At 43.8% G+C, this 24,957-nt stretch overlaps 1 protein-coding gene across 1 annotated transcript in view; it reads left to right on the forward strand.

Annotated features, from left to right (window-relative positions):
• LOC109901585 (PR domain zinc finger protein 5-like) overlaps window positions 1-24,031 on the forward strand; it is a 56,406-nt gene extending 32,375 nt beyond the window's left edge. The window contains exons 14-16 of the mRNA XM_031785889.1: window positions 16,302-16,387; window positions 22,009-22,113; window positions 22,907-24,031. Of these exons, the coding sequence (XP_031641749.1) occupies window positions 16,302-16,387; window positions 22,009-22,113; window positions 22,907-23,071 (356 nt within the window). The 3' untranslated portion in view covers window positions 23,072-24,031. The remainder of the gene's footprint in view (window positions 1-16,301; window positions 16,388-22,008; window positions 22,114-22,906) is intronic.
• Window positions 24,032-24,957: the final 926 nt, after the last annotated feature.

A 24,957-nucleotide genomic window follows, 5' to 3' on the forward strand; every position in this document is an offset into this window, starting at 1 on the left:
GTATGAGTAGTGCATGTCTGTTAGGTTTTGTTAAGTACAGTTAAAAAGGAAGGACACTTATCATGTCCTGTAAAACAAACTGTGTAAAAAAAACAAGACATTTGTGAAAGACTTGTGTTGTCTCTGTACACTACTAGGTGTCGTTTTGTTCACGTGGCTGCTAGTTCTGTAAATAAACCTTTAACGTGGCATCTCTCCCTGTCAATAATCTCCTTAAAGGAAGCCCCCAGCTGAGGTCAAAGGCCTGTATGTTGACAGACTCTCTAGATGGTAAAAGGTTAAAGCCTGGCATTCTTTGATTTACCAGTGTCCCTTCACAGGAACAGCACAGCTTCACTTATTTACCTGATAAACAATAAACACACTGGATGATTTGCAAAGTTTTGTCACAGCAGGTGTTTTCCCCCCTGGGAGCAGTTATCACTGGACACTGGTACTCACTGTTTCACTGGACACTGGTAATCACTGTATCACTGGACACTGGTACTCACTGTTTCACTGGACACTGGTAATCACTGTTTCACTGGACACTGGTAATCACTGTTTCACTGGACACTGGTAATCACTGTATCACTGGACACTGGTACTCACTGTTTCACTGGACACTGGTAATCACTGTATCACTGGACACTGGTACTCACTGTTTCACTGGACACTGGTAATCACTGTTTCACTGGACACTGGTAATCACTGTTTCACTGGACACTGGTAATCACTGTTTCACTGGACACTGGTAATCACTGTTTCACTGGACACTGGTAATCACTGTTTCACTGGACACTGGTCATCACTGTTTCACTGGACACTGGTCATCACTGTTTCACTGGACACTGGTCATCACTGTTTCACTGGACACTGGTCATCACTGTTTCACTGGACACTGGTAATCACTGTTTCACTGGACACTGGTAATCACTGTATCACTGGACACTGGTAATCACTGTATCACTGGACACTGGTAATCACTGTTTAACTGGACACTGGTAATCACTGTTTCACTGGACACTGGTAATCACTGTTTCACTGGACACTGGTAATCACTGTTTCACTGGACACTGGTAATCACTGTTTCACTGGACACTGGTAATCACTGTTTCACTGGACACTGGTAATCACTGTTTCACTGGACACAGGTAATCACTGTTTCACTGGACACTGGTAATCACTGTATCACTGGACACTGGTAATCACTGTATCACTGGACACTGGTAATCACTGTTTCACTGGACACGGGTAATCACTGTTTCACTGGACACTGGTAATCACTGTTTCACTGGACACCGGTAATCACTGTTTCACTGGACACTGGTAATCACTGTTTCACTGGACACTGGTAATCACTGTTTCACTGGACACTGGTCATCACTGTTTCACTGGACACTGGTCATCACTGTTTCACTGGACACTCTGGTCATCACTGTTTCACTGGACACTCTGGTCATCACAGAATTGTTAAAACTATTTTGGAGAGGTTATGTATTAACTCTAATAATTGAATTTATAGCACACTTTGAATTGAAAAACAATCGAAGTGCTCCATTGAATGCACTAATAGTATGGCCTGTTTATGAGGAAATTAATGGCCATCCCATTAATTTTGGATGTTGTTTGGCTAACACATAGTAACATGGAATTTAGCTGTTGATTGATTCACAAGCATTATTCCAGGCAGACAGAGCGGGTGGGACACTTCTCTCCAGAGTACTGCGGGTGATGTCATGGGCATCCAGGGGACATCCTCCACCAAACTCAATGTCTCAAAATCCCAATCAGAAATCCTTCCAATCTACATTGAAAAGTGGAAGGGGGTGGGGACATTACAGGTGATTCCAGAGAATATTAAGTATTAATTCACCAGATGATTCATCTTGGCATAAAACTGGTGTAAATGCAAATGAGCATAAATAGATAATTGGTTAGTGTGACTGAGTTTTCTACAGCGTGCAGTAATGTTATATGGTAGTCCTGGGGTTGACCAAGGTGCTTACGCCAAAGGAAATGTTTACAAAACCCAGTGGCATGAGTGTTACTGACATCATAGCAAATGTCATAGTTTAACGCTCGCAAATTGTCACTTGTGGAATTACCCAGTTCAACTATTTAGTGTCTCTAAACAGAGAAGTTCTTTGTGTGAGATTTTATATTTTGGATTACGTTTCTGGAATTGTAATATTTAGGGTTCCAAATGTATGATTGGCTCCACCTACGTACATTAAAATGGTGAACTTTGCAGTTATTGGTTAAACATGGAGATTAATTGGTAGTTTAGTTTAAAAAATCTGTTTCTGTGCAAGATACAAGAGAAGTAAAATGTTTGAGTCATTCCACCCATGACCCATCCCTCTGCATGATGTGTGTAAAGATATGGTACTGTTTGTCATTATAAAGACAGTGAAGCAGATGTCTTGAGTTTCCATCTGAGAGTCCAGACCAGAGTGAGGAGTGGCTCTGTGTCTTCTGGACTGAAAACGATGGATAATTCTAAGGGAAATGTACTCTGCTGGAGACCAGTGTCCTGACAGTTGTTAACTATGCACTAGTGTCTCTGGTCACAACATGCAGTTCAAATGTACATCTGGCAGACCTCTGCAAAACACTGGAGGACCACTTATTTATGGCTGTTTGTCTCTGTGTTTTTGTCAGCCTGTAGGGACATGATGTCATGTTGATATCTGAGGTCCCCTGGTTTTAATAGCACAGTTTGTCCCAGAGACAAGTTTCTCTCCTCATCTCCTCCTCTCCTCTATTAAGGCCTAAGGAGGTTAGTTTCCACTGAAAAAGGTGTATGGTGAGGGTAGTTTTAAGGTATGGATCATTGTGGTGTGTGGGTGTGTGGTAGAGCTGAGGGCAGGGCGTGAAGTTCTGTGATACAGGTACTCTCACATGGGCCAGTTTAAGAGAAATGTTTGAGGAAGTAGAGCAGTCTTTGGAGGCCCTGGCCATAATGGCAAGGCCAAGTGTAAAGTTGTTGAGTGTTTCTGGGGCTGATCAAAGGCAAATTGCTTATCGGATAAAACAGATCGATATCACATTACCTCAGTGGCCCCTGCCGGCATGCAGAGAGAGGCAGAGAGAGAGAGGGACTGGGGAGCGCCAGTGTCTTGCTGGACTGGAGGAAGCCAGGAATACATTTCTGATGGACAGCGATAATGTCTTTCAGACTAGGGCCTGGAGCTACAAAGCGTTCTCCGTAACACGAACGCTGTGTGGCAGACATGCGACGAGCAAGACCATCTGCTTACCAGACACACACACACACACACACACACACACACACACACACACACACACACACACACACACACACACACACACACACACACACTGTTAGGGGTGCCAAACGGATCGATTAGCAGACAAGGGGTGTAAGGAGCACAGTGGGGGGTGGGTGGCAGAGAGACACCCAGGGTCACAGAGAGATGGTGTCCCATTTCAGCGCATACTAAATCAGTTACCATCTCCACCACACAGAGCCCAGCCTCACCACATAATCCCCAACAATCTAGATAATAAGTGGATGGTTTCCAGTTACATTACTGTTCAACTGAAAGGACATAGTGCCTCTCATATGAACCATGTCACCCCAAGGAAATTATTCCTGAAATGATCGCTATTGGTTCTGGTCCATGTTTGTATCCTGTAAAGGATTGAGCTGATCTTTTTGGGGTATTCTGGTCGTCAGGCGTGTGTTAGAGAGAGCTGGTCTGGTTTGGTGTGAGGGGTGCCAAAGGGTTGGGGTTGTGTGTCAGTCAACTGTAGAAGGAGGATAACGTTACTGAACATTTACGTAAGTTTGATCCTAGTGACCACATTGTACCCTGCTGTTCACAATGATGAGGACTAATGCTCCGTTTGCAGAGTGTGGGTGTCTGTACAGTATATCAGTTTATACTCAGCCTGCTCCTCTGCCCCTACCGAGAGGGATGCGCTGCAAGCCGCAGAGCAGAGGCAGTCAGAGCACGCTACTACACTGTATCAACCATATTAGAACACACAAATGCCTTCTCTAGGGCCCCCCAAGGAAAGGACCAGCCTTACCCTGATACCCCATCATGCTACATAACAGACAGATTCTCTCTCCTCTGTGAGAGATGGCACATCTGGGACTCCGATTTTCCTGTTTGTCAACAAAGGCATCCTAGAGGCTGAAATTGAGCAGAACAGGGATTTTATCGGGGGATGTGATTTTGAGCTGTCCTCTGCTCATGAATGTGTGATCATTCCACACTGTACATGAGGCCTGTTGTTAACCCTTTACAAGCTATATGTTGGATGGATAAGACAGGACGGTCTGGTGCGCCCATTCTACCTCTGTGGCCACTCCTGGTTTATGGGGTTTTGGGTCTCCTGAGTGGCGCAGTGTTCTAAGGCACTCAGTGCCAGAGGCATCAATACAGACACCCTGGTTTGAATTCAGGCTGTATCACAACCGGCTGTGATTGGGAGTCCCATGGGGCGGCACACAATTGGCCCAGCATCGTCCGGGTTTGGCCGATGTAGGCCGTCATTGTAAATAAGAATTTGTTCTTAACTGACTTGCCTTGTTAAATAAAGGTTAAGTAAAAACAAAAAGAACATTTATAAGGACAGCAAAGTGATAGCTAGCCTGGTTTTAATAAAAATGTACTGGGTTGGAAGAAATGGGCAGACACACAGACACAAATGAAAACAAACCAGTAAAATCCCACCCTTGAGTTAGAGGAGACTTAAACAGATTTGACACTCTGAAACATGACAAATATTTTTTTTCCTCCCCAGAAAATGAGTGAATCTGTAAAGGATGCAGCCTTGCGGGCTAGTCCACTCCCAATGAAGTCTGGTAATAGAAGACTCGACAGGAATAGTGTTTAACCCAAAACCACATCATCTCGTACAGCACAAGGTGGATGTGAATGACATTCACCTGGAAGCTCAGTTTAAAACCTGTCTAAGTTGTGTCTGTGGTGAAATAGACCCAAACAGAGCTAAATGTTTGTTATGGGTGATATTTGTCTGCTGTGTACTCTTTCTCTCTCTGGGTGGTTGTGGTTCCTCTGATTGAATAAGCATCCCTGCATGTTAACTCTCCATCTCTCTGGGACACTTAGGTCATTAACCTTATTACATACAAGAGCAAAACATCCCCCCCATCAATTCCTCCTCTATCTGATTAAAGAAACTATCTTTTTCTCTTTGACAATTAGTCACTAAAGAGAGATTATGCTACAACAAAATGAATGAGAAATTAGATTTTTGTACCCGCAGGGACACACACACACAGAGTCATCTGTATCCCTCTTAAGGCAGTGTTTTATTAAGTTAACATTTAGCTGTTTCACGTCTCCCCCTGGATCGGCTCCATTAACACCAGCAGGAGCAGCTCTTGTTCAGAAGGGACTCATTCTGTCCAAAATAAACTGATTCCATTACCCCAGAAATTAGCCAAATTTCACTGTCTTTAGTTTCATACCTTGGTTTTTCCTTGTGTTACCTGGTCGTGACTGTTGAGGTGTAGTTAACAATAACTTACTGTGAGCCTCTGTGAAAGGAATATTCTGCCTCTGACTTCAATAGTTCAGAACCAGTAACATAGCTGTGGTGGAACCCCAAAATACTTCCTTACATGTATTGTACTGTATTTTCCCTTGGAATGGTTATTTCCTTTGCATTTATATGGGTTACCTCATCTTCCATATATAGGTTGGTAATCAGTGCTGGTTGTGCTATCTGGGCTGAGGATCAGCTCAGGGGTAAATAGATCCACGTGTTCTGCCGGCTCTTTGACTGACAGCCTGTCACATCCTCTTTGCCATCTTACGGAGCGTGCTCAGATAGGAACTCAGGGAGTTAGGCTGGCCTGCCTTTGATCCATTGGGCCCAGGCTCAGCTCAGCTACACTGGGCCAGGCCAGCCTGTGTATGGGTTATAGGGATGTGACAAATATATCATTTTCCTTTACATAAAAAAAAATATTTTTACTATTACAACAATAAGAAAATGTCATAAAATAAGGGTGACCAGGGATGGAAGGACACTATATATAGAAAGGTATGTGGACACCCCTTCAAATTCAGCTATTTCAGCCACACCCATTGCTGACAGGTGTTTAATATTGAGCACACCACCATGCAATCTCCATAGACAAACATTGGCAGTAGAATGGCCGTACTGAAGAGCTCAGTGACTTTCAATGTGGCACCATCATAAAATGCCACCTTTCCAGAAAGTAATTTTGTCAAATTTCTGTCCTGCTAGAGCTGCCCCTGTCAACTGTAAGTGCTGTTATTGTGAAGTAGAAACGTCTCGGAGCAACAACTGCTCAGCCGCAAAGTGGTAGGCCACACAAGCTCACAGAATGGGACCGCCGAGTGCTGAAGCGCGTAGGGCGTAAAAATTGTCTGTCCACGGTTGCAACACTCACTACCGAGTTCCAAACGGCCTCTGTAAGCAACGGCAGCACAATAACTGTTTGTCAGGAGCTTCATGAAATGGGTTTCCATTGCCGAGCAGCCGCACAAGCCTAAGATCACCATGCGCAATGCCAAGTGTCGGCTGGAGTGGTGTAAAGCCCGCCGCCATTGGACTCTGGAGCAGTGGAAACACGTTCTCTGGAGTGATGAATCACGCTTCACCATCTGGCTGTCCTGAAAAACGAATCTGAGTTTGGTGGATTCCAGGAGAACACTACCGGCCCCAATGCATAGTGCCAACTGTAAAGTTTGGTGGAGGAGGAATAATGGTCTGGGGCTGTTTTTCATGGTTCGGGCTAGGCCATTTAGTTCCAGTGAAGGGAAATCTTAACGCTACAGCATATAATGTCCACATACTTTTCGTCATGTAGTGTTTATATGCTCCTAATGTGGAGGAAAAACCTCCCTGTAAAAAACAGCCCAGTCTGACAATGTTTCATCGAGTTATCAACAAAAAGTTGTTTTGAGCGATGTAATTTTATTTTTTGAAAGTGTTTTTTTTTTTTTTTGAAAGTGTTTTTCAGTTGAAAAGTTGTGTTTAGTTTTAAGGTCCGAAACATACAGTATATCATTTTCTTAACCCATCTAGTGACTAAATGACAGCACAGGTTTCAAGTATCATGCTAGCTAGTCTTGGGTGTAGCCTGGGAGAAGTTACAGGAGAGACGGGTGGGACAAAAGCAGCACAATGTAAACCGATGAGCTGTAATGAAATAAACATTTAAGCACAGGCCATTGTCTCCTCTAGTTCATATTGCTTTTATAATGTTAGCTAAATATCAACAAGTGAGTGTTTTTTGAAAATTACCCATGCAACAATTTCAAAGATTTTACTGAGTTACAGTTCATATAAGGAAATCAGTCAATCTATGGATTTCATATGACTGGGCAGTGGTGCACCTGTGTAATGATCATGCTGTTTAATCAGCTTCTTGATATGCCTTGAAGGGCATAGGCTCACCCACATGTCAGACTGGCCCACCCACTGGGGTGCCCAGCCAATCAGAATGAGTTTTTTCCCCACAAAAGGGCTTTATTACAGACATAAATACTCCTCAGCACCCCCCTACCCCCACTCAGACGATCCCGAAGGTGAAGAAGCTGGGCTGGCATGATTACACGTGGTGTGTGGTTGAGGCCGATTGGACGTACTGCCAAATTCTCTAAAACAACGTTGGAGAGAACTGAACGTTCAATTCTCTGGCGACAGCTCTGGTGGACATTCCTGCAGTCAGCATGCCAATTGCACGCTCCCTCAAAACTTGAGACATCTGTGGCATTGTGTTCTGTGACAAAACTACACATTTTAGAGTGGCCTTTTATTGTACACTTACTGTGCACCTGTGTAATAATCATGCTGTTTAATCAGCTTCTTGATATGCCACACCTGTCAGGTGGATGGATTATCTTAGCTAAGGAGAAATGCTCAGTGGGGTCGTGCATTAAAATGCTTAAACATTATGTTATTTACAGTTGGATGCAATCAGTGTACGAGTCTTAAGGCATCTGGAATCTGCTTCGTTGGTGCCCAAATGGGCAGCTGAAATTTTGTCCCGAAGACAGCCGTTAATTCACATTGACTCGTGTTCCTTCCATTTGTTATGTGCATTACCAACTCACAACAAAAAAGAAACCTAGCCAACTTCTCCCTACATTCTCTTTTCCCTCTGTTGCGTGTCTCTCACTCAACCGCTCCCTCTACACGCATGGGTGCTGCATACACAAGCTCTATAGGGCTACAGAAATGACTGTCTAAAAAAACTATCTAATTGATGGGAGGGTCAAAATCAAAAGTAACAGTCAAACCAAACTGTAGACAATCATTACACCTTTATCAGAAATTCAAACTGGACTGTTTGATTGAAGTATGGAATGATGTGTTCCAACCACAAGCTGCAGTTTTGGAATAATAGATGTCTCCTCTATTTTAGTATTTTTTTGCGAACTGCTAGTGTGCCATTTATTATAGGTTACAACCTAGACAGGTTCCAGACTGAAATATGCAACAAAAACATGGTTTTGATGAAGACAAATAGCATATTCATTAGTTTAGGAGTCTACTTTGTTTCATGTTTAACAAAAGCAAAAGAAAACACATGCGGGTATCACCTGGTTGATATGGGAAGAATTTGAACTTTCTAATGCTGTCAACTATATAACATTTAATGATATTGTATTTGTCACATGCTTCTTAAGCAACAGGTGTAGACTAACTTTGAAATGCTTCGTTACGGGAAAAATAATAACACAAGGAATTAATACACAATGAGAAACGATAACTTGGCTATGTACACAAGGTACCAGTACCGAGTCAATGTGCAGGGGTACATATAGGTACATATAAAAACTCAGCAAAAAAGAAACGTCCTCTCACTGTCAACTGCGTTTATTTTCAGCAAACTTAACGTGTAAATATTTGTATGAACACAACAAGATTCAACAGCTGAGACATAAACTGAACAAGTTCCACAGACATGTGACTAACAGAAATGGAATGATGTGTCCCTGAACAAAGGGGGGGGGTCAAAATCAAAAGTAACAGTCAGTATCTGGTGTGGCCACCAGCTGCATTAAGTACTGCAGTGCATCTCCTCCTCATGGACTGCACCAGATTTGCCCGTTCTTGCTGAGTTGTTACCCCACTCTTCCACAAGGCACCTGCAAGTTCCCGGACATTTCTGGGGGAAATGGCCCTAGCCCCCACCCTCCGATCCAACAGGTCCCAGACGTGCTCAATGGGATTGAGATCCGGGCTCTTCACTGGCCATGGCAGAACACTGACATTCCTGTCTTGCAGGAAATCATGCACAGAACGAGCAGTATGGCTGGTGGCATTGTCATGCTGGAGGGTCATGTCAGGATGAGCCTGCAGGAAGGGTACCACATGAGGGAGGAGGATGTCTTCCCTGTAATGCACAGCGTTGAGATTGACAACAAGCTCAGTCCGATGATACTGTGACACACTGCCCCAGACCATGATGAACCCTACACCTCCAAATCGATCCTGCTCCAGAGTACATGCCTCGGTGTAACGCTAATTTCTTCGACGATAAATGCGAATCCGACCATCACCCCTGGTGAGACAAAACCGCGACTCGTCACTGAAGTGCCCTTTTTGCCAGTTCTGTCTGGTCCAGCGACGGTAGGTTTTGTGCCCATAGGCGACGTTGTTGCCGATGATGTCTGGTGAGGACATGCCTTACAACAGGCCTACAAGCCCTCAGTCCAGCCTCTCTCAGCCTATTACGGACAGTCTGAGCACTGATGGAGATATTGTGTGTTCCTGGTGTAACTCGGGCAGTTGTTGTTGCCATCCTTTACCTGTCCCACAGGTGTGATGTTTGGTCGTACCGATCCTGTGCAGGTGTTGTTACACGTGGTCTGCCACTGTGAGGACGATCTGCTGTCCGTCTCCCTGTAGCACTGTCTTAGGCGTCTCACAGTACGGACATTGCAATTTATTTCACTGGCCACATCTGCAGTCCTCATGCCTCCTTGCAGCATGCCTAAGGCACGTTCACACAGATGAGCAGGGACCCTGGGCATCTTTCTTTTTTTGTTTTTCAGAGTCAGTAGAAAGGCCTCTTTAGTGTCCTAAATTTTCATAACTGTGACCTAATTGCCTACCGTCTGTAAGCTGTTAGTGTGTTAACGACCGTTCCACAGGTGCATGTTCATTCATTGTTTATGGTTCATTGAACAATCATGGGAAACCGTGCTTAAACCCTTTACAATGAAGATCTGTGAAGTTATTTGGATATTTACGAATTATCTTTGAAAGACAGGGTCCTGAAGAGTTTGGATATGGGTAAAGTGACTAGCCAACAGGATAGATAATAGGCAGTAGCAGCAACGAATGTGATGAGTCAAAAGAGTGAATGCCAAAGGGGTCAATGCAGGTAGTCCAGGTAGCTATTTGGTTAACCTCTTAGCAGTCTTATGACTTGGGGGTAGAAGCTGTTCAGGGTCCTGTTGGTTCCATCGTTACTACTTACCGTGCAGTTGCAGAGAGAACAGTCTTTGACAATTTTTAAGGCCTTCCTCTGAAACCGCCTGGTATAGAGGTCCTGGATGGCAGAGAGCTCGGCCCAGTGATGTACTGGGCCATATGCGCTACCCTCTGTAGCGCCTTGTAGATGAATGCCAGGCAGTTTCCATACCAGGCGGTGATGCAGCCACTCAAGATGCTCTCAATGGTGTAGCTGTAGAATCTTTTGAGAATCTGAGGGTCCATGACAAATCTGTTCAGCCTCCTGAGGGGGAAGAGATGTTGTCGTGCCTTCTTCACGGCTGTGTTGGTGTGTGTGGACCATGTTAATTCCTTAGTGATGTGGACACTATGTCTCAACTCAACTCAACAACCATTATGTAGTGAATAACACCCTGTTGAAACAGGAGTAAATGGTGAAAAGCGATATTGATGAGAAAGACGCACCTGTTTCAGTAGCTCGAGTCGCGTGTCAAATGGAGCTTGCAGTCCTCTATTTAGCAAATTACCTTGCAACTATAGTAGACCACTGACATTGGCTGCTTATCAACTATAGTAGGCCACTGACATTGGCTGCTTATCAACTATAGTAGGCCACTGACATTGGCTGCTTATCAACTATAGTAGGCCACTGACATTGGCTGCTTATCAACTATAGTAGGCCACTGACATTGGCTGCATATCAACTATAGTAGACCACTGACATTGGCTGCTTATCAACTATAGTAGGCCACTGACATTGGCTGCTTATCAACTATAGTAGGCCACTGACATTGGCTGCTTATCAACTATAGTAGGCTACTGACATTGGCTGCTTATCAACTATAGTAGGCCACTGACATTGGCTGCTTATCAACTATAGTAGGCCACTGACATTGGCTGCTTATCAACTATAGTAGGCCACTGACATTGGCTGCTTATCAACTATAGTAGGCTACTGACATTGGCTGCTTATCAACTATAGTAGGCCACTGACATTGGCTGCTTATCAACTATAGTAGGCCACTGACATTGGCTGCTTATCAACTATAGTAGGCCACTGACATTGGCTGCATATCAACTATAGTAGGCCACTGACATTGGCTGCTTATCAACTATAGTAGGCCACTGACATTGGCTGCTTATCAACTATAGTAGGCCACTGACATTGGCTGCTTATCAACTATAGTAGGCCACTGACATTGGCTGCTTATCAACTATAGTAGGCCACTGACATTGGCTGCTTATCAACTATAGTAGGCCACTGACATTGGCTGCTTATCAACTATAGTAGGCCACTGACATTGGCTGCATATCAACTATAGTAGGCCACTGACATTGGCTGCTTATCAACTATAGTAGGCCACTGACATTGGCTGCTTATCAACTATAGTAGGCTACTGACATTGGCTGCTTATCAACTATAGTAGGCCACTGACATTGGCTGCTTATCAACTATAGTAGGCTACTGACATTGGCTGCTTATCAACTATAGTAGGCCACTGACATTGGCTGCTTATCAACTATAGTAGGCCACTGACATTGGCTGCTTAACAACTATAGTAGGCTACTGACATTGGCTGCTTATCAACTATAGTAGGCCACTGACATTGGCTGCTTATCAACTATAGTAGGCCACTGACATTGGCTGCATATCAACTATAGTAGGCCACTGACATTGGCTGCTTATCAACTATAGTAGACCACTGACATTGGCTGCTTATCAACTATAGTAGGCCACTGACATTGGCTGCTTATCAACTATAGTAGGCCACTGACATTGGCTGCTTATCAACTATAGTAGGCCACTGACATTGGCTGCTTATCAACTATAGTAGGCCACTGACATTGGCTGCTTATCAACTATAGTAGGCTACTGACATTGGCTGCTTATCAACTATAGTAGGCCACTGACATTGGCTGCTTATCAACTATAGTAGGCCACTGACATTGGCTGCTTATCAACTATAGTAGGCCACTGACATTGGCTGCTTATCAACTATAGTAGGCCACTGACATTGGCTGCATATCAACTATAGTAGGCCACTGACATTGGCTGCATATCAACTATAGTAGGCCACTGACATTGGCTGCTTATCAACTATAGTAGACCACTGACATTGGCTGCTTATCAACTATAGTAGACCACTGACATTGGCTGCTTATCAACTATAGTAGGCCACTGACATTGGCTGCATATCAACTATAGTAGGCCACTGACATTGGCTGCATATCAACTATAGTAGGCCACTGACATTGGCTGCATATCAAATATAGTAGGCCACTGACATTGGCTGCTTATCAACTATAGTAGACCACTGACATTGGCTGCTTATCAACTATAGTAGGCCACTGACATTGGCTGCATATCAACTATAGTAGGCCACTGACATTGGCTGCTTATCAACTATAGTAGGCTACTGACATTGGCTGCTTATCAACTATAGTAGGCTACTGACATTGGCTGCTTATCAACTATAGTAGGCCACTGACATTGGCTGCTTATCAACTATAGTAGGCCACTGACATTGGCTGCTTATCAACTATAGTAGGCTACTGACATTGGCTGCTTATCAACTATAGTAGGCTACTGACATTGGCTGCTTATCAACTATAGTAGGCCACTGACATTGGCTGCTTATCAACTATAGTAGGCCACTGACATTGGCTGCTTATCAACTATAGTAGGCTACTGACATTGGCTGCTTATCAACTATAGTAGGCCACTGACATTGGCTGCTTATCAACTATAGTAGACCACTGACATTGGCTGCTTATCAACTATAGTAGGCTACTGACATTGGCTGCTTATCAACTATAGTAGGCTACTGACATTGGCTGCTTATCAACTATAGTAGGCTACTGACATTGGCTGCTTATCAACTATAGTAGGCTACTGACATTGGCTGCTTATCAACTATAGTAGGCTACTGACATTGGCTGCTTATCAACTATAGTAGGCCACTGACATTGGCTGCTTATCAACTATAGTAGGCTACTGACATTGGCTGCTTATCAACTATAGTAGGCCACTGACATTGGCTGCTTATCAACTATAGTAGGCTACTGACATTGGCTGCTTATCAACTATAGTAGGCCACTGACATTGGCTGCTTATCAACTATAGTAGGCTATTGACATTGGCTGCTTATCAACTATAGTAGGCCACTGACATTGGCTGCTTATCAACTATAGTAGGCCACTGACATTGGCTGCTCATCAACTATAGTAGGCTACTGACATTGGCTGCTTATCAACTATAGTAGGCCACTGACATTGGCTGCTTATCAACTATAGTAGGCTACTGACTTTGGCTGCTTATCAACTATAGTAGGCCACTGACATTGGCTGCTTATCAACTATAGTAGGCCACTGACATTGGCTGCTTATCAACTATAGTAGGCCACTGACATTGGCTGCTTATCAACTATAGTAGGCTACTGACATTGGCTGCTTATCAACTATAGTAGGCCACTGACATTGGCTGCTTATCAACTATAGTAGGCCACTGACATTGGCTGCTTATCAACTATAGTAGGCTACTGACATTGGCTGCTTATCAACTATAGTAGGCCACTGACATTGGCTGCTTATCAACTATAGTAGACCACTGACATTGGCTGCTTATCAACTATAGTAGGCTACTGACATTGGCTGCTTATCAACTATAGTAGGCTACTGACATTGGCTGCTTATCAACTATAGTAGGCTACTGACATTGGCTGCTTATCAACTATAGTAGGCTACTGACATTGGCTGCTTATCAACTATAGTAGGCTACTGACATTGGCTGCTTATCAACTATAGTAGGCCACTGACATTGGCTGCTTATCAACTATAGTAGGCTACTGACATTGGCTGCTTATCAACTATAGTAGGCCACTGACATTGGCTGCTTATCAACTATAGTAGGCTACTGACATTGGCTGCTTATCAACTATAGTAGGCCACTGACATTGGCTGCTTATCAACTATAGTAGGCTACTGACATTGGCTGCTTATCAACTATAGTAGGCCACTGACATTGGCTGCTTATCAACTATAGTAGGCCACTGACATTGGCTGCTCATCAACTATAGTAGGCTACTGACATTGGCTGCTTATCAACTATAGTAGGCCACTGACATTGGCTGCTTATCAACTATAGTAGGCTACTGACTTTGGCTGCTTATCAACTATAGTAGGCCACTGACATTGGCTGCTTATCAACTATAGTAGGCCACTGACATTGGCTGCTTATCAACTGCAATCATTCCTGTAATCAGTGCTTTTTTCCCCCACATTTTAATGACGATGATTTGTGGAGTGCTTTATATCCGAGGCAAATCATTTGAAAGATGCATCCACTTTTACTAACGTTACACCATTGTTGCGTTAGGTTGGCCTATATGTTACAATTCTCCCCTTTTATGATGATGATCGGGACCTGTTAGTGGTAATCTTGTGATAACGGCACTGCAATTTCAATTTGGGGTTTATTTCTTAACGTTAACGATTCAATTTGGTTTAAATGTTATAACGTTCACACCCCTAATGGATTGTAGTGTGTCCTTACTCTTTGACTCGGGTCTTTCACGTGACAAGCGGTACCACTGATTGTTGGGGCTTTTCTCACACAACTAATAATAATACTTTTCTCAGATTAAACTCTAGGCAGATGTGTGTTACATTTATTAAGATGAAGTGGTATTTTACTAATCTGATTCTGAGAAGGCTTGTGGGGGTTCTGTTTGCTTTGCTTCATCATTGGACAATGAAGGTCTTCTCAGAACACATCTACATTAAAGTAACCTCGACCCCAATCATGAGACCCATAGAATCCCATCGTCGATAGTTCCTGTGAGGACCTACATCCTGGAGAAGAAGAGTTTCCCTGCATGGAAGAGCATCAGAAACACATCAGAGGCAGCATGGCTGGAGGGAGAAGAGGGGCCTTCAGAAGAACCAGATTTATGCTCCAGCTAGCAGGAGGCTCAGTGGCAGAGTGGAGCTCCTCCGCTCTCTCTGTGGTGCTGCATAGAGCTGGAGGCCCGGCTCTGTCTGTGGTGCTGCATAGAGCTGGAGGCCCAGCTCTGTCTGTGGTGCTGCATAGAGCTGGCGGCCCAGCTCTGTATGTGGTGCTGCATAGAGCTGGAGGCCCAGCTCTGTCTGTGGTGCTGCATAGAGCTGGAGGCCCGGCTCTGTCTGTGGTGCTGCATAGAGCTGGAGGCCCAGCTCTGTCTGTGGTGCTGCATAGAGCTGGCGGCCCAGCTCTGTATGTGGTGCTACATAGAGCTGGAGGCCCAGCTCTGTATGTGGTGCTGCATAGAGCTGGAGGCCCAGCTCTGTCTATGGTGCTGCATAGAGCTGGAGGCCCGGCTCTGTCTGTGGTGCTGCATAGAGCTGGAGGCCCAGCATCTTAGTTTTCTCCCTCCCTTTCTTTATACCTCCAATTCTTCTTTTAAAGCTCAGATCTGCTCTATTTTGGGTGTGAATATTTATGTAGATGAGATATTTCTGTATTTAATTTTCAATACATTTGCAAAAATGTAAAAAAAAAAAACGTTTTCACTTTGTCGTTATGGGTTGTTGTAGATGGGTGAGAAAATAATATTTAATTAATTTTGAATTCAGTCTGTAACACAACAAAATGTGGAATAATTCAAGGGGTATGAATACTTTCTTTAGGCACTGTATGTACTGTATGTCTAATGTTTGATCATCATATAGTATTTTATGTTTCAAGGAGTTTGTTGCCTACTGCCTAGTGTGTAGACAAATATATGTCTTAACTACTTATCTTAACTAATTAAAAGCATTTGTACACTGTCTTTGTAGTATGCTCTGGGCCGTTTTTTATGTTTCCTTCTCTCTGATGTGTGTTGATCCTTCTGTTTTCTCCCTAGGTGAGCGCCCATACCAGTGCCCGTACTGTGACAAAGCATTCAGCAAGAATGATGGTCTGAAGATGCACATCCGCACACACACTCGGGTAATTTCCCTCCACCTCCCCACAACGCTGTGTGTGTGTGTGTGTGTGTGTGTGTGTGTGTGTGTGTGTGTGTGTGTGTGTGTGTGTGTGTGGTCGCATATGTATGTGAGTAAAAGAAAACTGTCATGAAAGCCAGGCAATAGCAGTAACATTTTGGAGCTGTTTTCTTTGACGGGGGTTTTTAACCTCTAAACCAGCTGGCCATTAGGAAATAACTTCTGACCGCAACATGAGTTATGATCTATTCAATAAGTCACATGAAATATCCTGAAGCATACTTTTCTCTTTTTATAGATGTAGGAAAATCTGCACACGCTACTGTTTTTGCGAGTGTATGTGTGTGTGTTGAGTATTTCCTAGGTGTCCGTAAAGTCTTCTCTCCATCTCCAGTACTATGCTTTGGTTGATCTGCTCAGTGCTCAGCCAAGCTGTAGAACGTAACACACCCAGGTTTAGAGGTTCACACACCTCTGTCAGGCCGCCAAGCAGGGTCTAGTTGGTCTAGTTCTGCAGTCATGAACGCTGAAGGTCTTATTTCCAATGCGGTGATGCCAGGACCCTCACTTAGGCTGCTCCCACAGTGAATTTCTTTAAGACTGGGGAGGATAATGAAGACTACTTAGAGCTGTAGATGGTAAACTAGAATACATCCACATCTCATATCAATCTCATGCAGTCTTATTGAAAGACAGTCATTGGGTTCCTGAATGTATACGAGCGGAGAACATGACAGGTATCGTTGGTGTTGATATGATGAGCATGTACAGTGCATTTGCAAAGTATTCAGACCCCTTGACTTTTTCCACATTTTGTTACGTTACGGCCTAATTCTAAAATGGATTCAATTGTTTTTTTCCCTCATCAATCTACACACAATACCTCATAATGACAAAGCAAATAAAACAACTTAATACACATTTACATAAGAATTCAGATCCTTTACTAAGTACTTTGTTGAAGCACCTTTGGCAGCGATTACAGCCTATAGTCTTCTTGCTTTTGACACTACATGCTTGGCACACCTGTATTTGGTGATTTTCTCCCATTCTTTCTCTGCAGAACCTCTCAAGCTCTGTCAGGTTGGATGAGGAGCGTCGCTGCACAGCTATTTTCATGTTTCTCTAGAGATGTTTGATCGGGTTCAAGTCCGGGCTCTGGCTGGGCCACGCAAGGACATTCAGAGACTTGTCACGAAGCCACTCCTGTGTTGTCTTGGCTGTGTGCTTAGGGTCGTTGTCCTGTTGGAAGGTGAACTATCGCCTCAGACTGGGGTCCTGAACGCTCTGGAGCAGGTTTTCATCAAGGAACTCTCTGTACTTTGCTCCGTTCATCTTCCCCTCGATCCTGACTAGTCTTCCAGTCCCCATCGCTGAAAAACATCTCCACAGTATGATGCTGCCACCACCATGCTTCACCGTAGGGATGGTGCCAGGTTTCCTTCAGACGTGACACTTGGCATTCAGGCCAAAGGGTTCAATCTTGATTTCATCAGACCAGAGAATCTTGTTTCTCATTGCCTGAGAGTCCTTTAGGTGCCTTTTGTCAAACTCCAAGCAGGCTGTCATGTGCCTTTTTACTGAGGAGTGGCTTCCGTCTGGCCACTCAACCAAAAAGGCCTGATTTGGTGGAGTGCTGTTGAGATGGATGTCCTTCTGAAACGTTCTCCCATCTCCACAGAGGAACTCTAGAGCTCTGTCAGAGTGACCATCGGGTTCTTGGTCCCCTCCCTGAGCGAAGCCCTTCTCCCCTGATTGCTCAGTTTGGCGTCTTGGTGATTCCAAACTTCTTCCATTTAAGAATGATGGGGGCCACTGTGTTCTTGGGGACCTTCCCCAGATCTGTGCCTCAACACAATCCTGTCTTGGAGCTCTACGGACAATTCTTTCGACGTCATGGCTTGGTTTTTGCTCTGACATGCACTGTCAACTGTAGGACCTTATATAGACAGGTGTGTGCCTTTCCAAATCATGTCCAGTCAATTGAATTTACCACAGTTGGACTCCAATGAAGTTGTAGAAACATCTCAAGGATGCTCAATGGAAACAGGATGCACCTGAGCTCAATATCAAGTCTCATTGCAAAGGGTCTGAATACTTATGTAAATACTTTTCTTTTGTATTTACATTTTTTTTGTTTTCGCTTTGTCATTTTGGGGTATTGTGTAGATAGATTATATATATATTTTTTCAATTTTAGAATAAGAATGTAACTTAACAATATGTGGAAAAAGGGAAGGTATACTTTCCAAATGCACCGTACGTGTAACCTGACTCAGAGCTCAGTGTTGTAAGAGGAAGGGCATGGTCACACTGGTCTCTCATTAGGTCATTTCCTGCCTGTGCCTCTGCACTACTACCCACTGATGTTCTCCACCACTTCACAGCTTTCCATGAGCTGTGTGTGTTGAAGTGTGTGTTTGTGTTTGTGGTTATAGCCATATGGGGCTGTATATTCATATATACAGTATTTATTTATGACTTTTAACATGATCATTACTTCATATGGTTATGGCCTGAGGGTTTTGTTGACATGTTTCAAGTACCTTTCCTGTTTGCTCAAGCACAAACCATTTCATTGCACCCTTTGAACCTGTGCTGCAGGTACAGTGTAAAGCTTCTGGCCTGAAACGGTACAGTGGAAACAGGCAGCTGGCGGGACCGGGAAACTCCTATCAGCTCCAATTCTCTAGAGAGGACTTGATGAAATGTTAATGTTTGAATTGAGACATGGCTTTGTGAGTTCCCGGCTCTGTCTTTGCTCAGTGCACGGTGACTGCAGTAGTGAAATATGGGCCGAGCTGTGATACACAGCAGAGAGCTGGACGATGACATCAATACTCAGCAGAACAATGTCATTTGGCTGAAGGAGCTCCAGCTCAGTGTTAATGTATAGTTTAGAGATGGATCTGTTTAGAATTGTGTGTTTATCCCACATACCAAACCATCTGCAACAATGAGAATACATGTGATTCCTATAAAGCTGCTGACATGTTGCCTGGTCAGAGATTTTTATTAATCTCTTTAAGGTTCTGTGATGTGACAAGAGTGATCTGACTGTAAACACACTGATTAACATTCCACTTGTTCTCTCTGTGGGGGTGCCTGTTCGGTTTTGTTTGACTTTGGCCTAGAGTTCTGATAGTTCCAACATAATCTTCCAAGTACCTCTGTTTTCAGTTTGAAAACCTCTAAAAGGGTTTTACTGTAATACTTTTCCATTGGTCAGTTTCAGCTGGCTCCTATTGATCCAGTATAGCAGTCTCTGATTGGTTAATCACAGCATTAAGTGATCGGACCAGTTGAAATGGGTATTAGAAATATGGCAGGTGCTCCACTTTGCCCTCTGGTAGGCTAGGTGAATTATCATCATATAGCTAATACCTCTCCAATCCTTTCAGAGCTATACGAAGTGCCTAGGGGTGTAGGGGCAAGGGTTTCATGTTGTATTGGGTAACAGAAGATGAGGACATGCCATGTTGGTTTAGAGATGACCATTGACCACACGTTTGATATGAAATATGATCCTCCTGCCTCTCTGTGTAAATAAACAGAGCTTTATCCCTCCATTCATAACCCTACTGACTCCTGAGGGGCCAGATTCAGAGGCCAGCCAGTCAGAGGGTCAGGTCAAAGGTCACTAGGGTGGACAGCTGCTGAAGAGCAAAGGTCACCAGGTACAGATGTTAGATGTTACTTTACTGGGGCCACAGTGATGCATTCTGGGTCCTCCACATCACCCCTCTACATCCATGTGTTTCCTAAACTCTGAACTTTAACCCTTTTTGGGGGGTTTTGTATGTCATTCAGGGGGGAAGATTTCCCCAAAGTGGGAAAGTGATACTTTATTAGAAAAGCAATACCTGTTAAACTAGCAGATTTTACAATACACAGACTGTCAATTATGTTCTGGTTTGGCCTCCACACCCAAGTTTCTCACACACCCCCATAGGTGTCTCTATGTTAGGTGTCTCTAGTCTCTATGTTAGGTGTCTCTATGTTAGGTGTCTCTAGTCTCTATGTTAGGTGTCTCTATGTTAGGTGTCTCTATGTTTCTTTCTCACTCACACACACAAACATACTCATGCAGATATGTGCATTGAACCTGATCTGTACCTCCTTTTGTATCCTGTGTCTCTGGGCACTAAATGTGTCCCTCCCACATGATAGCCCTATTCCCAGGACCCTAACGTCCTGCATTCACCCCGTACCCTTGACGACTGATCCATAAATGGGTAGAGATTTCACTATCAGTGAGTCTTGTCAAAGACTGACACCCAAACAAGAAGTCTTGCTATCTCTGTGCTTATTATTTAACTCTAACTAAGCTTTCAAGTGTCAAAAATATTTCCCTGAAGTCAGACACACAACTAGATTGAGAAACACACACACAATAACACACCCACAGAGCGATAACTGCTTTTGAGTGACACCCAGACAGGCCTCTGAAAGGCACAGAGGAAAATGTATTTGGTAAACTGATGAGGTGTGGAGACAGGAGTGATATTCTACAGCCCCTGTGAGCCAGTGCACTGATATATGTTCAAAGGGCTTTTCTGTGCCATGTTTTGCTTAAGCTTTAGAGGATCCATGTGTTCCTTAGGGATCCATGTGTTCCTTAGGGATCCATGTGTTCCTTAGGGATCCATGTGTTCCTTAGGGATCCATGTGTTCCTTAGGGATCCATGTGTTCCTTAGGGATCCATGTGTTCCTTAGGATTCCATGTGTTCCTTAGGGATCCATGTGTTCCTTAGGGATCCATGTGTTCCTTAGGGATCCATGTGTTCCTTAGGGATCCATGTGTTCCTTAGGATTCCATGTGTTCTTTAGGGATCCATGTGTTCCTTAGGATTCCATGTGTTCCTTAGGATTCCATGTGTTCCTTAGGATTCCATGTGTTCCTTAGGGAACCATGTGTTCCTTAGGATTCCATGTGTTCCTTAGGATTCCATGTGTTCCTTAGGATTCCATGTGTTCCTTAGGATTCCATGTGTTCCTTAGGATTCCATGTGTTCCTGAAGGATCCATGTGTTCCTTAGGATTCCATGTGTTCCTTAGGATTCCATGTGTTCCTTAGGGATCCATGTGTTCCTTAGGATTCCATGTGTTCCTTAGGGATCCAAAAACAAAATAAAAAAATATGTGTTCCTACGCTGTTCATTTCTTCCCTACTGCAGGTGCTGTACAACTTCTCATTTCATATCTTCATAAACTCACTGGGGGGCGGCGGGGTGTGAAGTGAGAGGATATGAGAGTGTGTGTTGGTACTTTTTTGGGATGCTAAATGTTATCCAGGTTTCTTCCATGTGTGAGAGAGTTAATTTGTGTTTCAGTATTTGTGTACAGTATACAGCAGGGGTAGGCAGCTAGATTCAGATTTTCAAATACAATAATTTCATTGAGACACGATCACATTTTTGGGGGGGGGATACTTGGTAATAGATTTCCAAAATTAAACTCCTTTTTGGCTGAATCCTTGGTGATTTTACAGTTTCGAAAAATCAACATTTGCGGGATGGTTTTGGCCCGTAGGCCGCCTGTTGCCGACCCATGGTATACAGATTAGCTGTGTGTTGAGAGGTGATCTGTCTGTAAAGTGTGTATTTGTCTGTGTGTCCCTGCAGGAGAAGCCATATAAATGCAGTGAGTGTAACAAGGCCTTCAGTCAGAAGAGAGGTCTGGACGAACACATGAGGACGCACACCGGAGAGAAACCCTTCCAGTGTGATGTGAGTCTCAAACCACCTTATTCTGGACTCTAACCCTAACTCCAAGTGGTGTGTGTGTGTGTGTGTGTGTGTGTGTGTGTGTGTGTGTGTGTGTGTGTGTGTGTGTGTGTGTGTGTGTGTGTGTGTGTGTGTGTGTGTGTGTGTGTGTGTGTGTGTGTGTGTGTGTGTGTGTGTGTGTGTCACAGAAACACTCACACACTCGGTCACAGAAACACTCACACACTCGGTCACAGAAACACTCACACACTCGGTCACAGAAACACTCACACACTCGGTCACAGAAGCACTCACACACTTGGTCACAGGAAGCTGAAGATTCTCTGCAGCCGGACTTTCAGGGTACTTCTCCATGGTTTGTATTTTGAATGGAGGATACAGTATTTGAGTGTGAAGAAGACATGCTGGGAAGCCTAAGTCCATGTGGGGAACTGCTGTGCTCATGCCAATGCAGGATTAATATGATTGATAGTTTGAGATGGAGTCATTTGTAGGGTGTAAAATGTATCATTTGTGATGGATCTTTAATTTATTTCCTCCTTGCTTTACTGGGAAAATATGAGTTCTGCCTTGAAGCCTTCTCTCATGTGATTGGTTCAATTAGCTGGCTGCACTCATAATGGGGATTTCATAGCATAATATTCCTCTCCAACATAGTCCTTTAGTTTAGGACTGAATGAGTTCAATATGATCTGTCAGAGACCTACTAAAACAGAGATTTGTATGTACCGTATTAAAGGTGTGATAATTGCCATCTCTAACAGAGCTAACTAACACACTTCTCTCTCCTCTGTAGGTGTGTGATCTGTCGTTCAGTCTGAAGAAGATGCTGAGCAGGCACAAGCTGACCCACAACCCCAACAGGCCCATGGCAGAGTGCTCGCTGTGCCATAAGAAGTTCACCAGGAATGACTACCTCAAAGTGCACATGGAGAACGTTCACGGAGAGACCGAGGGCTAAGAAACCCATCTATTTGAGACAGTTTACTAAAGATAAGGATACAGTATACTATATTTACAGTGTTATACATACAGGATGACTTGCTATGCATTTCATATGTAGCAATAAGCAGTGTTTGTTGCTATTAAATACTGTATATGCAAATGCAGAATATGGAAAAGATACATTTAAATATTGAAACAAATCCTGTACGTATGAATTATGGAGTATGAACATTAGATATTCAATTCACAGGGATTTTTGGATGAGGCACAAGACCCACACAGTTCTGATCTGCTTCCAAACTGCCATTTTCTCCCTGTTTGCCATTTACATCCAATTTCATTTTGATATGAAAGTTTGGGATTGATATTTTGGCTTTGGGATTGATATAAATATTGGGATTGATATTTCCAGACTATGCAGCACAATACAATAACTAGCCTAGTTCAAAAAGTCTCTACCCCACAGTCTGCTTCTAGGGTCCCACCTCATGCCAACCATACAGTGCCTTTACCACCTCTGCTCAGGTGTCTTACTCTGCCACAATTATTGTGACCAGGTACAAACTTTCCAAGGAGTTTCCAAGCCAAAGATGTTTACCAAACACAGCCAGCCTACTCCCTTCCTCCAGCCCACGCATTGCTTGGAAATGTAATGCATTACCATTGTCAAAGTTACTGTTACAGTTTGTCAAAAGAAGAATGTTTTGTTATGGTCATTTCATATTCTGAGGGATCAAGTAGTTTCTTTGTGTTTGCACTCCTGTTTTTGTAATCCTGTATGTTAAATGGGAAGTGTATTTAATGGATGGTGCAGTTATGTTTGTTTCTCTGTAGATTTTATATGACCAGACCATAGCCTTCCTGTATTCCACAGACTGTTACACATTCCCTCTCTTTTACTGTTCATCTCAAACTGTGAATATTTCACATCACACTTCCATGTTTTTACTTCATAAAAACCTCATTACCTACAAAACAGACATTTATTCTGTCCATTCTAAGTGCGTGTTGGTTAACTGTTGACGTTGGGGAATTTCGGAAACGCTTTGAGAGTTGGTTAAAATTGTTGACTTTGTTGTTGTTAATTTAACCCTTATTCTTGGGTTGGCTGGGAGTCTGCTGGGAGCCTGAGGTCATTTAATTGCTTTTTTCAGAGGCCACAGTCATCACTCTGATCACCACCTGATCTAAAGCCACCCACTAAAGAGTCTCTCTGATGTTTGCTCTACTCTCTGCTCCCTCTATAGAGGGACTCACTCGGACTCATTTCTCAAACTCATCCACTGCTGATGCTCCTGAAGGGCTCAAAGGCATTGGTTTGTAGGATTTACTGAGCCTGTGAGAATCTCCTGAATGGCAGTTGGATGCTTGAGCTGGAAGTCTCTCTAAACTTGTCATCAAATAGGCTGTGGTGCTGTTGAAGTGGCTATAAATCCTATCATGTTTGACAGTCAGTCTCCTCAAAATCACACTCTGGTTTATAAAACCAATAGTCGGTATGTCTATTTTCTGTGTTTGGGTGCTTGTTTCTGTGGATATGGTGTAAAATCAATCAATAAATCAATGCAGAAAACTAGTAACACCTATCCCCCCAGAGACTGATTAGGCCTATGCTGCTCTTGCTTTGCTAAACTCATGGGAGATCGTGGATATGGAATGAGACATGTGCCTTTACAGTCGCATCTCCACCACTCACACACCCAGTGTCCCTGAGGACTGGCAGCTGTCTGTTCTGCAGGGTTCTCAGATCAGATGTGGCCATGTTAACCTCTACTCCCTCTGGAACGGATTTCACCACATGGCCGTCCAGGCAGGGCTCCCCACTGGTTCAGCTGTGCCTGGTGCCTGTGCCTGGTGCCTGGTGCCTGTGCCTGGTGCTTGTGCCCGCTGCCTGCTCTTAGT

This window comes from Oncorhynchus kisutch, linkage group LG13, assembly GCF_002021735.2.
Source record: "Oncorhynchus kisutch isolate 150728-3 linkage group LG13, Okis_V2, whole genome shotgun sequence".
Lineage (NCBI taxonomy): Eukaryota > Metazoa > Chordata > Actinopteri > Salmoniformes > Salmonidae > Oncorhynchus > Oncorhynchus kisutch.